The sequence below is a fragment of the Myotis lucifugus genome, unplaced genomic scaffold (genome assembly GCF_000147115.1).
Source record: "Myotis lucifugus unplaced genomic scaffold, Myoluc2.0 scaffold_14, whole genome shotgun sequence".
NCBI classification, from domain to species: domain Eukaryota; kingdom Metazoa; phylum Chordata; class Mammalia; order Chiroptera; family Vespertilionidae; genus Myotis; species Myotis lucifugus.
In genome coordinates this window covers 10924645-10940182 of record NW_005871062.1, presented here as the reverse complement: position 1 = coordinate 10940182, position 15538 = coordinate 10924645, and the positions used below count along the sequence as shown (strand labels likewise).

General features: G+C 43.6%; 1 protein-coding gene across 2 annotated transcripts in view; it reads right to left on the bottom strand.

Annotated features, from left to right (window-relative positions):
• Nucleotides 1-2531: 2531 nt before the first annotated feature.
• The window catches only part of PARL (presenilin associated rhomboid like), a 24415-nt gene continuing 11408 nt past the window's right edge, over nt 2532-15538 (bottom strand). Inside the window, exons 5-10 of one of the 2 annotated variants that reach the window (XM_006084863.3) lie at nt 12101-12196; nt 10434-10583; nt 8708-8778; nt 6966-7067; nt 6729-6826; nt 2532-2849 (exon numbers count right to left, since the gene is read on the bottom strand). In XM_006084863.3, the coding sequence (XP_006084925.2) occupies nt 2738-2849; nt 6729-6826; nt 6966-7067; nt 8708-8778; nt 10434-10583; nt 12101-12196 (629 nt within the window). In that variant the 3' untranslated portion in view covers nt 2532-2737. The remainder of the gene's footprint in view (nt 2850-6728; nt 6827-6965; nt 7068-8707; nt 8779-10433; nt 10584-12100; nt 12197-15538) is intronic. The other variant, XM_014452297.2, reaches the window with a different exon arrangement.

Genomic DNA, 15538 nt, shown 5'->3' with positions numbered 1-15538 from the left:
CCGCCCGGGTTCCCGGGCGCCTTCGGGGACGCGCCCTTCCCGAGGGGCGCCGCCCGGGCCGGCTTCTTGCTTTCAAGGTTCGAAGAATTTGTGCAGGGTCAGCGGAACCGCCACTTCCGAACCGGTCCAGCTGTTTCCACCCCCCCCCCAGGCAGCAAAAGGCGGGCTGATGCAGGGGCACGCCCTTGCGCCCCGCGGCCGCCCGGCGGCCCGGCTCCCCCCGGCTCGGGCAGCGCCGCCCCCGCCCCGGCGTCCCCCGCCCTTGCGGGCCCTCCCCCGCGCCGCCGCAGCGCCGCAGCTTGGCCGGGGGTGGCGTAGGCGAGTGGGGAGGGCCGGGAGGTGCGGCTGGGACCCGGTGTGCACAGCTGGAGCGGAGCGAGCCAGGGAAGACCGCGCGACCGGAAGGGCGCCGATGCGGGGATCAGGGGGTGGGGTACGAAACTGCCTGGAGGCATTGACCAAGGTCCAACTTTTAGAATGTTCCCTAATTTAGTCCAAGTTCCCTAAATGTTACCTTATAAATCAGGCCTGGCTTTGTGGATCGCCCTCAGCCAGCACCCGGGGCAGCCGCCTCAGCGCGGGTTTGTCTTGGGGACCGCGTGGCCGTGGCGAGGCTGCCGCATTCGGGCCGGGCTGCGCCTCAGGGACTCGCAGTCACGCAGGGGAGGCGCAGCGATGAGAGGGACACAGGGAAAACTTGGGGCCATGCTTCCCAGAGAAAACGCATCAATCAGCTGTGAGTCACCAGTATTTGCCTTAATGCTCCATGTGTGACAACCAACCCACTTTTCACTGGGAATTGGCATTTGCCCTCAGCGGACCTTTCCCACGTTCTAACTTGAAAGCATGGTGGAAGGCTTTTCGTTTATAAAACTGCCACACATCTTTGGCCACTATGCTACAAACATAGTGCAAGATCTAGTAACATGGACAGACAGCCACAACGTGTACAGTCAGAAGCTAACCCTGTAATGATGACTGTAAATGATCATTATAATCACTATAAATTCCCTTCCCTCCTGGGCCTATATTCTTGTTTTATTGCAAAGCTAAATTTGGGTACTCCTCCAGGCTAAAGGTCAGTCTACTGCATGCAAGCATCAGAAACAAGCCCCTGGCCACAATCAAAGGTTTCCTAAGTATATTTAAAATATATTTTTATTTATTTCAGAGAGGAAAGGAGAGGAAGAGATAGAAACATCAATTTTGAGAGTGAATCATTGATTGGCTGCCTCCTGCACATTGGACCGAGCCCGCAACCCAGGCATGTGCCCTGAGCGGGAATTGAACCCAGAACCCTTTGGTCCGCAGGCCGACGCTCTACCCACTGAGCCAAATTGGCTAGGGCAAAGGTCTCCTGAATTTTTGACACCTGGCCTCGGTGCACACTGCAGAGCGATTACACCAATAACACTAATGAAACAGCACTGGTTACCCAGAGCTGCATTCCAAGCACATTCTTGACTGGTATCCAAGGTGTTGCACCTCAGAGAGAAGTGCAGTACAGCCCAGCCCTCACAGTAGGGTTCCTCTTCCAAACCACTGCCTGTCTTAGCTTGGAGTCACAGCAAAGGGACATAGGGCTCCCCTGGCCAGGCTATGGCGTAGGAGGCTCCAGGAGAGGAGCACACTGTGAACACCAGTGGAGCAGATGCCTTTGTGTGACCTCCATGGACCAGGAATTAGCCACCTAGATTTGGTGACTGAAATAGTTAGTCCTGCCCAGCTGGTGTGGTCAATAGTTGAGCATCGACCTATGAACCAGGAGGTCACGGTTTGATTCCCAGTCAAGGCACGTGCCCAGGTTGCAGGCTCAATCCCCAATGGGGGGCTTGCAGGAAGCAGCCGATGGATTCTCATCATTGATGTTTCTCTCTCTCTCTCTTTCCCTTCCTCTCTGAAATCAATAAAAATATATTTTTAAAAACTCCTCTGTAAATCTACTCAAGAAAAACTTAAATTCTCAAATTGCATTCCCTAGAAATAACTCTCAATCACGAGGGCAAGTTAGTTCCACAAAAGTGAAGCTACTATGATGACCATTGTCTGGTATTTCAGTAAAATGCTTAAATTCAAAGAATGTACCTTTTCAAATGTAAGATGCAATTAGGCTCAGGCTCTAGTCTGAATTTATCCAAGATACTTCCTTTAAGTCTCATTAAGTTTCAATGTTAACCAAGAAAGCAAAAGCCTAAAAATAGCTTTTTGTGTATGCCACTAACTGCCAGGAAACATTAACCCTCTTGGGAAACTTTATAAAATAATGCAGCTGTTGTTTCAGACCATGTCAGAGAGAAGATACTCTTAACTTTTACCTATTAGTCAACCCAGCAAAGGGGCAGGTGGGTAAGGGTAAATGCCTAGCAGAGGTGTGAGAAGGCCAATGTGCAGACACCTGGGAGCCATTCTAGACCCCCTCCAAATGTCCATAGGTCTTCCCTGTGCACCCTGCTGGGTTCACAGCTCAACCTCCATCAGACACAACAGGATTCCAGGGCAACACGGCTGCTCTTCAGAAGAGACACACCCTGTTTACAAACTAGAGTATAAACCTTTATGTCACAACATTGTCAGAGTTCACTTTCTAGTAAGACATGTACTGAGGACACAGTTTAAAATTCTGGGAAAGCAGAAGCTGGTGTCTTCCAGGAGCAAAGACGTGGTCACTCCAGGGCCGATGCGTTCCTGGGGCTTCCAGGCAGCAAGGACCAGACGCACCAGGGTCGTCCAACCCGTTTTACTTAGAGCCACCTCCTTTTTTGGGGCCATTAGTCCTCATTTCATGCCAAATTTTCACTAGAGGCTCCCTGTTCTTCCAAATGAGTTCATGACCGTAAGTAATATACCATCTGGGAAAAGGAAAAACAAAGCAGGCCCACATTCAAACAGTATGACATACACATGCTAAGCACCATGATGACATTTAAAAAATTAATGCCGCCGTCATTTACTATCTAGCTTATTAAAGTAGCTGATTAATTTATGTGATATATATCCATGATTTACCTTTAATATTTGGAGTATGTAAAGGGTCGAAGTAGGGTGGGACCACATGTGGCTGAACTGAGAAGTGTAAGTACTTCACACACACTACTCTGGATTCACCACAGCCCTGCAAGTTAAGCATCACGTCTCCTGTTACAGACACGAGGAGGCCAAGTCTGAGAGAAGGTAATCTGCCCAAGGTGCTAACAGGTTCTAAGTGGCCCATCAAGGACTCACCACCAGGTCAGACCAATTCTAATCCTGGTAAGAAAATTCAGAAGTAGAGCTGACTTACTAGTGACGGCTAGTTTAAATGTTTCTCGTCATTTTCCACCTGGCTAAGCAAAGGGTTGTTTGCTGATCCAAATTCTACCCATCTTTTAAAGTACAGTTCTAATCCCCATTCTCCTGTTAAAAAACTACCTAAAAGCAGCCTGAGCTAAAGAAGATGAAACACTAACAGGTTTAGTGACTTAACTAGCTCAAGTTGCACAACTAGGAATCACCAGAACTGAGACCAGAACCCAAACCTGACTCTGAAACCTATGCTCTAACCACTGCCCACCTAGGAGCACAGACTGAGGGACCAATGAGAAGGGCCTGCTTTTGAGAAGCTGACAGGTCCAGGTACTGCAAGACCAGGGGCATCTACCTCTCCTGGGCTGGGGGAGGCTGGGAGGGTTCCTGGAGGAGGTGGGATTGATTTGAAATGGCTGTTAATGAAATTGTTTATTACTGAAACCTTTATTTTTGTCCTGGTTTCCCCAGATTTCTTGTCCCCTGAGGGAAAGACCAGATTTTGTTGATTTTTGCATCTCTCAGACACCTGACTGAAAAAAATGCACTATTTGTTTTACATGTGTATCAGAATAGAAGTTTAAGGTTTTAACATTTTAAATGTTCTGAGTATTTTTTTTATTATAAGTGGTTGACTTTGTATCTAAATTTTAATATTCAATAAAAATAATTAAAATCTGATCATAAAAAGTCACCATTACAATTTTGAAAAATTAAGAAAACGAGTAAACTCACAGAAAGAAATTTATAAAAACATGCAGCCCTGGGCCAATGTGGCTCAGTTGGTAGGGTGTCACCCGGCATACTGAGAAGCTGCCATGCCCTGCTTGTGGGCTCAATCCCCAGTAGGGGGCATGCAGAAGGCAGCCAATTGATTTTTTGCTCTCACATCAATATTTTCTCTCTCCCTCTCCCTTCCTCTCACACTACAAAAATCAATTAAAAATATTTTAAAAAGCATGCAAATTAATAGTCATGTAACAAGAATTATTTTGGGTTTAGAGTCAAATTCTGTGGTAAACTTAGAACAAGAAAAAAAGTATCACTTTAAGATTCAAATGCAATTGTAAAACTCTTGCAAGAAATGACTCATTTGTCAGAAACTCTCCATTAATACCGTGTTCTTCCCATTTTTTTTTTAATATATTTTACTGATTTTTTACAGAGAGGGAAGGGAGAGAGAGAGAGTTAGAAACATCGATGAGAGAGAAACATCGATCAGCTGCCTCCTGCACATCTCCCACTGGGGATGTGCCCGCAACCCAGGTACATGCCCTTGACCGGAATCGAACCTGGGACCTTTCAGTCCGCAGGCCGACGCTCTATCCACTGAGCCAAACCGGTTTCGGCTTCCCAAACATTTTTAACCTACTTATTTCAAGCAGAGTCAAATATGTTAATCCTACCGGTACACCTTTCTGATTATAATGTAAGTTCAAATGTAAATTGGTTATTTCGCTAAATTTAAATTAGGAAAACACTACAAAACAACCAATTTCTGGGTGTCTTTTTTTTTTTTTTTTTACAGCCTCAGTCTGGTGTGCAATCTGAAACTCTAGCTCTGCAATGACTTTGTGACCTTGAACAAGTGCCCTTCTTTAAGGTAAAAAGGAATACCTCACAGGATTTTAAGAGTATTACACACATCAGTCCTTAGCTTAGGCAACCGCATATATTCACTCTGTCAGCTATTATTATTGCAGCAGCACAAGGTGAAGAACATAAAATTTGGTGAGGGACATAAAGTCAAGGAAATGTGCAGGAGGATGCTAATGGAACCTTTACTATTAGCAAGGACTTCTATATCTGAAGATGTTCTGGATATGATGAGACAGAGTAAATACAAGAAGTTGAAATTAGAAACAGCAAAGAAAATGGATTCCTCTGCCTTTCAGATCCTGGACTTAAAATGTATTTGATCCAATTATTTTAAGAATGGAAAAAAGTCACCTAATTATAGTTCAGAAGAATAAAACCTGCTGGGGATAAGATCCTTTAAGTACACATGGAAGGATTCAGATAAATTTAGAGTTCATAAAATAGAAAGCTTTTTCATAAGTCTTCGTTTCTCATGCTGTAATATCAGGTCAGTGTCTACTATTTATAATGTGCTGATGTTAAAGCTAGAACTCACATATGCTATTCTTTAATCATCACTAAAAATTAAAAGTGGCATAATGGCATTTAATTCTACCGCCTACTGGGCAAAACTGCTCCACTGAGAATATTCTTCTTTTCTAAAAAAAATTTAAAAACTTCAGTTTTCCCATTGTCATGAAACAAAGTAAAAACCAAGTAAAGGCAAAAGGCAACATTTATACAAGAAAAGATAGGCCATCAGGGGATCCAGCACATCAGATGGACGATAACTCTGCTAAAGGGACTCTCCTGGTCAGAGGGCTCCAGGAGTCCTGGGGAAGTTCTGTGACAAAGACGCTATATACAGAACGTCCACTGTCTGAAGCACACGTGAAGGACCTTGTGACCACAATGCAATTATACTCAAGTATGACACGGCGGGAAGGGCTCTGGAACTGAGTTCTGCTAGGCTACCTAAGAGCAGTTTGACATTTCTAATTTAAGGGCAAGAATTCAGTCAATATAAAAATACCACCACTGCCCTGACCGGTTTGGCTCAGTGGATAGAGCGTCGGCCTGCAGACTGAAGAGTCCCAGGTTTGATTCTGGTCAAGGGCATGTATCTTTGTTGCAGGCACATCCCCAGTAGGAGTTGTGCAGGAGGCAGCTGATCGATGTTTCTCTCTCATCGATGTTTCTAACTCTCTCTCTCTCTCTCTCCCTTCCTCTCTCTTAAAAAAAAAAATACCACCACTGTCCCCACACCTCACTTCATGAAAATACTGCTCCAAGTGATGGTCCAAATCTTCCTGTAGCAACTGAGCTCATTCACAGAGGTGATGATAGTATAACGTGAGGTAGTAGCTCAGTGCCTGCCATGTAACAGATGCTCAGAAGTGGTCACCACTGGCCTGTCACGCAGTGTGCACACACGCACATGCTCACTGCAGGCAAAGCACAGCTCTGCCCACTCGGTGTCTGCCTAGCACCCGTGAGATGGAGGTCAGGGTGGGGTCTGGGCAGGGGAGAGGAGGCCTGAGAGTGGGGAAAGGAGATGATAGCCCAGACTGGGGGCTGGGGAACAGTCTCCAAAAGAGGCTGGGAATCATGACAGGTGAGGAGTGGGGAGGCCTGAGGTTAAGGTTAGGGTAAAGGCACAGCCGGTCTCTCTCTACAAGTGACTGAGGCAGGGGCAGGGCTGATATTCTCATGTCCCACCTCACATGTGAAACTGGGTAAGGCCAAAGCAAACCATGTTGAGGATTCCTCGCCCTCCCAACCCGACCTGCCCCCGCCTTACTCTGTCTTCTTTAAGAGGAAAATGACCTGAAAAAGCCATGTAGCAATCAATTACACTCAAAACTTACATTCCAAAGAGAGCTCCCCCAAGATGTGCTGCATGATCAAAAAATTTCCATCCCAGGATCATTCCAGCTGTATCCATGGCAATAATGGCTTTTAGGGCCTGCAAGCCAGCAAAAAAAGAACATAACTGGTACAACTTTGCTTCCTTCAGCACTGACATTTCTAATTTAAGGGCAAGAATTCAGTCAATATAAAAACACCACCACCATCCCCACACCTCACTTCATGAAAATACTCACAGTCCCTGCGGTGAACGTGAACATTGGGAGAAAGATAATGGCGAGCCTCCCGTCTGGGATCTTAGTGCAGACAGCTGCCAGGACCGTCATGATGGCGCCTGACTGCAAATGGACACACTGGTGAACGCTCAGCAGGCCACTGCTTAGTGACCTCAACATCTAAAGCAGAAGTACTTTTCCAGAAAACTAACAAACCACAAGTTTCTAGGTGAGCACAAAGCTTAAAAGTTTCAGTTACTGCCCTGGCCAGGTGGCTTAGTATACCAAAAGGTTGCGGGTTCAAGCAGGGTCAGGGTGAGTGGGAGACAACTAACTGATGTTTCTCTCTCACACTGATGTTTCCGTTCTCTCTCTCTTTCTCTTCCCCCTCCCTCCCACCTCCCCCGCCCCCTAAAAAAAAAATCAATAAAATAGCCTTAGCCGGTTTGGCTCCGTGGATGGAGCATTGGCCTACGGACTGAAGGGTTCCAGGTTCAATTCCAGTCAAGGGCACATGCCTGGGTTGCATGCAGGAGGCAGCCAATCAGTGATTCTCTCATCACTGATGTTTCTATCTCTCTCTCTCCCTCTCCCTTCCTCTCTGAAATCAATAAAAATATATTTTTTAAAAAATAAAACATATCCTCGGGTGAAGATTAAAAAAAAAGCATTCAGTTACTACTGTACGAAATATTGGGCAAAGGGGTTAAAAAATGGGCAAAGAATCTGAACAGACATTTTCCCAAAGACATACAAATGACCAACAGGTACACGAAAAGGTGCTCAACATCACAAATCATCAAAACCAAAATCAGGTATCACCTCACATCTGTTAGAATGCCTTTCATAGAAAGGACACGAAATAACAGGTGTTGGCAAGAATGTGGAGAAAAGGGAACCCTTGTGCACTGCTGATGGGAATGTAAACTGCTGCAGCCAATTTACTTCACTGAGCATAATACTCTCTAGGCCTGTGGTTCTCAACCTTCCTAATGCCGCGACCCTTTAATACAGTTCCTCATGTTGTGGTGACCCCCAACCATAAAATTATTTTCGTTGCTACTTCATAACTGTAATGTTGCTACTGTTATGAATCGTAATGTAAATATCTGATATGCAGGATGTGTTTTCATTGTTACAAATTGAACATAATGAAAGCATAGTGATTAATCACAAAAACAATATGTAATTATATATGTGTTTTCCGATGGTCTTAGGCGACCCCTGTGAAAGGGTCGTTCGACCCCCAAAGGGGTCGCGACCCACAGGTTGAGAACCGCTGCTCTAGGTCCATCCATGTTGCTGTAAATGGCAAGATTTCATTGTTTCTCATGGTTAATACTCCATTGTGTGTGTGTGTATATGCTACATCTTTATTCATTCATCTCCTGATGGCCACCTAGGTTGATTTCCTATCTTGTTGGCTACTCTTGATATGTACTCTATTCCAGTAAGCATATATAAATGACCAATAGTTAAAATTTATAGCCTCAAATTTACAAGGCTTTAGAAATGTATAAATTCTAAATTAGATATAGATTAGTTAACAGTTAATAGAAATAACTGTTTCAATGCTAATTTCCTGGCTTTGATAACTGTGTGGTCCTTCTGTAGTTAACAGTAGGGTGAAGGGCATATAGGAACTCTGTACTAATTTTGCCACTTTTTGTAACTCTAAAATTATTTCAAAATGAAGTTAAAAACTTCTGTAAACTTTTAATTTTATCTCTAAAATTAAAATATTTTAAGTTAGAAATACTTACTGCTCCAAGTGATGGTCCATATCTTCCTGTAGCAACTTTACACACATAACTGACAAAATTGGAAATAACACCTGAGAAATAAGCACATTTCAGTCATTTCAGTGAGGTATCACAATGGTTCCCATTTCTGATCTCCACGCACAGAGACGAACAGTGCGGGGACCCAGCTGGGTCATAGGAGGTGCAGGCATGTCTCACTCCAGGTATTTTACAGGGAAAGAAAAGCCAGACCGACAGCACAACTTTCTGAGTAACAGAGTCATTTACTTGACCTCTCAGTTACCTTTCTCCTCATCTGTATCGTGAAGAAAAGAGACTAATTCCAAACTCACCAACTGTCTGGGAATCCTCTGGGCTGCATTCCAAACACTAAATCAGAACCCTGCAGTGGGACCGGGGAGTCCTATTTACCCAGCTCACCCACTGATTCTGCTGCAGACTTAGATAGATGGTCCTTTACAGATGCCTTTGCCTCCAACATCACCTGAGCTGAGTGTGGCTCATTTATAAAAACAACTTCCTACAGAGCAGGTATTAATGGCACTTAAAAGACTCTTTGACCTACAATACAACTAATGCTTGGGGGAAAACTACACCCTTATCTTACCCAGAGAAACCACTCAGCTTCTAGTTCTGAGGGACTAGATGAACACGAGTATTTGATAATACTAATTAAGTACTCATTCTGGGCCTTGTGGTAGATGCTTCTATTTAATCTTTCTACATATCATTATCCTCGGAGAGGTATATAGTCTTTTCTGTAACATCACACAGCTGGTGGCAGAAAAAGTATCTAAACCTAGGTCTTCCATCTCTAAGCTCACTACAGAATAACTACCAGATATCCTGCTTTAAATGAAGGGATTTAAAAGATGAATTTTTATACTTTATGGCTTTAATTAAGTACATTTTACAAAGAGAGATAAACAAAATTTAACGAATCAATTCAAGTTAGCAACATCAGGAACCTGGAATCCTGCACTACCACTTCCTGGCTGAAATAAGGAAATGATGCTACCTCCTGGACCACAACCAAAGTGGGTCCCTGCTAACACGTACGCTTGCAAGAATAAACTCATTCCTGACAATCTTACAGGACAGCTCTGGAAAAAGCGTCTGGAAGCTGAACACACTGTGGGAAATGCGCTTAAGGTTACTGAATAAAGATTCAGATGACTGCGACAGCCGGGAAGTCTGGGAATTATTTATCTGTAAAATAAAGAGACCAAGCCCAGTCGGAGTAGCTCAGTGGTTGAGCATCAACCTATGAACCAGGAGGTCCCAGTCAGGTCACATGCTTGGGTTGTGGGCTCGATCCCCAGTGTGGGGCATGCAGGAGGCAGCCAATCAATGGTTCTCTCCCATCATTGATGTTTCTCTCTCTCTTTTCCTCTCTGAAATCAATAAAAATATTTTTTAAATAAAATAAACCAAGACCTAGTGACATAAAAAGGACATGTTTAAGTTCAACACGAAACTTTAACTACTGTTTAACTGACTAATTTAAAACTAAACAATAGCTAAATAATTCACAGTAAGAGAAAATCTGCAAAAGTGAAGCAACAGCCCCACCAGTCTGTGGTCGTCTTCTGTGCGTACAACCTGAGACACAAATGCACACTGAGCACTTCCTGTGCATAGAACATGGATCTACTCATTTCCGTTGTCCCTTCTCCAGATGGGTGAGTGAGTGCACTCTGAAAAGCCCAGGAATAAAGCTTGTTACCTGCAGATAAGTACACTGCCATGAACTGCTCCTGGCCCAGGATGTTCACGATGCTGGAGGAGAAGCTCCACAACACATACATATTTGCCGCCATGTGAAACAAGGAGAAATGACTGAATGTGGACAGCAACATTGGAGAACAAAGGACCTCTAGAAGAGAAGAAAAACACAGACTGGTAATCGTGAAACATACCACTAGTAAAAATAGTCTATTTTAGATTTTTTCATTATTATTGTGAAATCAAACATGGGAAACAAAAACAGAGCCAGTTAAAAGATTAAATAAGCGCTAGCCGGTTTGGCTCAGTGGATGGAGCGTCAGCCCAAGGACTGAAGGGTCCCAGGTTTGATTCTGATCACCCCCAGCCCTGGTCAGGGCCGCGTGGGAGGCAACCAATCGATGTGTTTCTCTCACATCAATGTGTTTCTCTTTCTCTCTCTTTCTCTCTCTCTCTCTCTCTCTCTCTCTCTCTCTCTCTCTCTCCTTTCCCCTGACCCCCTCCACTATCTCTAAAAAAGTCAATGGAAAAATATTCTCAGGTGAGGATTAACAAAAAGGTTAAATAAACTGCCCTGGCTGGTGTGATTCAGTTGGTCGAGCATCGTCCCATTCACCAAAAGGTAACTGGTTTGATTCCCAGTCAGGGCACATGCCCAGGGTGCGGGCTTAATCCCTGGTAAGGGGTGTGAAGGAGGCAGCTGATCAATGTTCTGCTCTCATATTGATGTATCTCTTTCTCCCTCTCCCTTCCTCTCTCGGAAAATCAATTAAAATAGGAGAGAAAGAAACATCAATGATAGATTGGCTGCCTCCTGCATGCCCCTACTGGGGATCGAGTCCACAACCCGGGCCTTGACCTGGAATTGAATCATGACCTGGTTCGTAAGATGATGCTCAACCACTGAGCCACACGGGCTGAGCTAAATCTCTTTTCTACTTATTTTTTTTTTCAAAAGGCTCTGGAGAGCCTTTTTTAAAAAATATATATTTTATTGATTTTTTTACAGAGAGGAAGGGAGAGGGACAGAGAGTTAGAAACATCGATGAGAGAGAAACATCAATCAGCTGCCTCTTGCACACCCCCTACTGGGGATATGCCCGCAACAAAGGTACATGGCCTTGACTGGAATCGAACCTGGGACCCTTCAGTCCGCAGGCCAACGCTCCCTCCACTGAGCCAAACCGGTTAGGTCTTTTCTACTTATTAAGCAACCAGTAACAATTCTCAGTTCAATGAAAGTAACTTGTCATTATGGTGAAAGTTGGTTAGAAGAAAGAATTAGTAAATAACAGTCTTCTCAAAGAGAAGTAAACAATGGTGATTCTCATTCATCACTGATGTTTCTATCTCTCTCTCCCTCTCCTTCCTCTCTGAAATCAATAAAAATATACTTAAAAATGTACAAGAGTAAACTTGTAGTGATCATGAATTTAAGTTACTAAGTAACATTTAGATATCTATTATGTGCAAGGCACATTGTGGGTACCCAGGACATAGCAGTAAGAAAGTGGGGGTCCCTGTTCTTGAAGAGCTTACAGGCTATCCTCTGATTTTCCTTATAACTGTTAATAAGAACTCATCCTTTTTATAACATTCAATTAACATAAAGCATATTTCTTTCATATTACCTCTACCTCAAAATAAAATTACACAAGTCAGACTTACTTGAGGCTGGATTGGATGTGAAATATCTGATCATTCCCCGCTGTAGAGAAGGTACTCTCCATAAACAGAATACAAAGACATTTGCAGCTATGATACCTACAAAATAAATATTTATAACTTAGGATAGTTAAAAATAAAAGCAAAGAAAGTCTGATTAAAAGTCCACCTGAATAAGATTTTCTACCACAATTATATAAAAGTATTACACACTTGGGGAGAAAAAGTGAGCTAAGGATTTTAAGTATCAAAACTGTCACGTGTTGGTAAAGTCAGAGAATTCCTGAAAAATCGCAAATGCTCTAGGAGCTAACTTCTCTCACTCAGATCCATAGTTTACTTCTTCACAACAGTCTATTCTTCTAAATCAATAATTAGATCTATAATTATTGTTTGGTAATGGCCAACCCATAAACAGAAATAATGTACAGACTAGGTCCTTTGGCCAAAGGAGAAAAACTATGTAACATCACTTCTTTTTCTACAGAGAATGGTACGCTCCTTAAACTTAGGGATAGCTTATGAAACATCTATATATTATCTATGTAGATGAAGATCCACATGTTTGAGAAAAATACATTGGCTAAGAGTTCAAGAATAATGTGGAAGATTTATGCAGTTGCTTTTAAAAATGTTTACATTTGGGAGTTGGGTGATTTTCATATTTCTGCAAGAACTGATGTTACCAGAACTACCACTCAACTGAGTTGGTTTATTTAATGACAGAATTAACAATTTAGTCACAAAATTATTAGAGGCTGGATTGGATGTGAAAACTACAAACTTTGCCTGGCTGGGTGGCTCAGTGGTTGAGAATCAACCTATGAACCAGGAAGTCATTCAGGGCACATGCCCAGGTTGCAGGCTTGATCCTTAGTGTGGGGCATGCAAGAGGCAGCCAATCAATAATTCTCTCTTATCATTGATGTGTCTCTCTCTGTCTCCCTCTCCCTTCCTCTATAAAATCAATAAAAATATATTTTTTAAAAAACTACAAACTTTAAAACTACATTAATTTTATGTACCACAGCTCTTTGCACATAGTAGGCACTCATCTAATTGAATGTAAAAAATTGAAACATTTATTCATTCCTCAGTCTCTTTAGGCAACAGGCAACTAACCCTTTCAACATCTACAATCATAATTAGGACTGCTTCCAACATTCTGGTAAGAGCATTTTTTTAGAAGATATTCATTGTTCAGACCCTGCCAGCTGCTACATCTTGGAGTTACCGCTGGCTTCCATATTTGCTAACTCTATAAAGCTCTCAGCTACCGCCTGGCATTCCTAGTCTCTCCAGTGTTTGCTCTCCTACTTGAGAGTTAGGTACAGAAGGAAACTTCCACTTTCATAGATTCTAAGATGTTTTCCATTTAATATCTGAAATCAGGATGCATCTTACAATTGGTGGAATGTCATAGGTGAACTGGAAGCATTTTTCCTTTCTCCAAAGTAAATTAAATGGTGTTTACTGGTATTGCATCTAACTGACTTGATTCCATCAATTTTATCAGATTCTTATTAGTGGGGACTGTGACAGCTGTTATACCATCTTTGGTAACTAACTGGAACTCTTTCAAAGATGGTGAGAGGGACAGTATTTATGAAAGGATAAGAAAAAGGACTCATAGCAAGGTAAGTATGAACACTGTGTATGTGCGTCTCCTAATGAGGCGCCTGGAACTCTAGGCAAGGCGGGTGAGCAGAAGGGCAGACCCTCCTCAGATGGGAGGAAAGACCTCAGGGGGCTAGCCTAAAGGAAGTGAGCAGTGATTACTGTGGTACCTGGGGTTCTTTAGTTTCTTTGGGGTGAGGTAAATACCTTGCCTTCCCAGAGAACTCTCTTAGGTCTAGGTTGTTGAACACAGTGACTAGGATATCTCAGGGTAAAGAAGACCAAGAACAGTTTTGCCTAGGTTTCCACGATCAGAAAGATGAAATCAGAGCTTTGTAGTTGCTCCAATTGTGATTCAATGCAAAGAGAGCAAGATAGGGCCCCTGAACCTGGCTGCCAAGGTGAAAATGGCCACAACTATTCTGCCTACTCTGCCAGTTCCACAAGCTCCTTCAGGTTCCTTCCAGACACCAGTGACAGCACACACGTCTGGAAATCACAAGCACCACAACACTGTAGGGAAGTAGAGAGCATCTCTGGCTGTAGAGACTACAACTGGGGAAAAGACTTGAAAAAGGGAAAAATAACCACATATATCAAGGTCACCAGTAGTCAAAGAATTAACATTGCCAAGTTTTCAACCCAAATACAAGAAACCTTTCTGGTAAATTATGACAGAACTGGAGGCCTGGTCCATGGCATTCGTGCACTGAGGGGGGGGGGGGGGGGGTGTCATCCCTCAGCTTGGCCTGCATCCTTTCACAGTCCTAGAGTCCTCAAGGGATGTCCGACTGATGGCTTAGGCCCGCTCCCTGCCTATGCCGCAGTTGGACATCCTTAGTGCTGCCGCAGAGGCAGGCCGCTACGCTTGCCAGCCTGGCTTGTGGCTGAGCGGCATTCCCCCTGTGAGAGCACACTGACCACCAGGGGGCAGCTCCTGCATTGAGCGTCTGCCCCTTGGTGGTCAGTGCATGTCATAGCGACCGGTCATTCCGCAGTTTGGTCGATTTGCATATTACCCTTTTATTATATAGGATATGGCCCTGGAACACACTGTAGTCCAAACCCCTCACACTTCATAGACCAGGGGTCTATGGTTAGACATCCCACCAGTAAACTACCTAACAAACATACCCAAATCATGTATATAAACCATATTATTCATTATAAACACACTAACAGATTAAAAAGAAATGAGAAAAGTAGCAGGTATTGTCTTCCTTGCATATCCCATTTTGAAGGCCAATTATAGCTGAGAAAACTGTGGCTCTAAGAGGTACAAGCTTTCAGAGAGCCAAATTTAGTGGCCAAGCCAGAATTTCTAATCCAGAGCTCTTTCTAGTAGAGACATGGGTAGCCAAGAGGATTTCGTCTGACCTTGGTCACTCTAAAACTTTGGACACCAGACAAAGGTCTCCTTACCAGGGAAAAAGCATAGGCTGTTCCCAGCAGCAGCTGAACAGAAAAAGGTGTGGTAATCCCTGGCTTATGAAGCAGCGCAAAGGTATGGGTGAAGGAGTCCAGTAGTACTGACTCTGTGCTAATTACACTATAACCTGGGCAAGAGGTCTAACCTCTCAGCCTCAGTTTCCTCTTTTATAAAATGGGGGTAATAAAATCTACCTTAAAGAATTGAGTGAGTGATAAACTGATGAACAACGACTGATCCAGAGACGGAGAGGCATTGATTAGACTGTCGGGCCTTTGGAGGGAAGGTAGGGGAGGGTGGGGGTAAGGGGGAAAGATCAACCAAAGGACTTACATGCAAGCATATAGGTCTAACCAATGGACCACGGACATCGGGGGGGTGAGGGCATGAGCCGG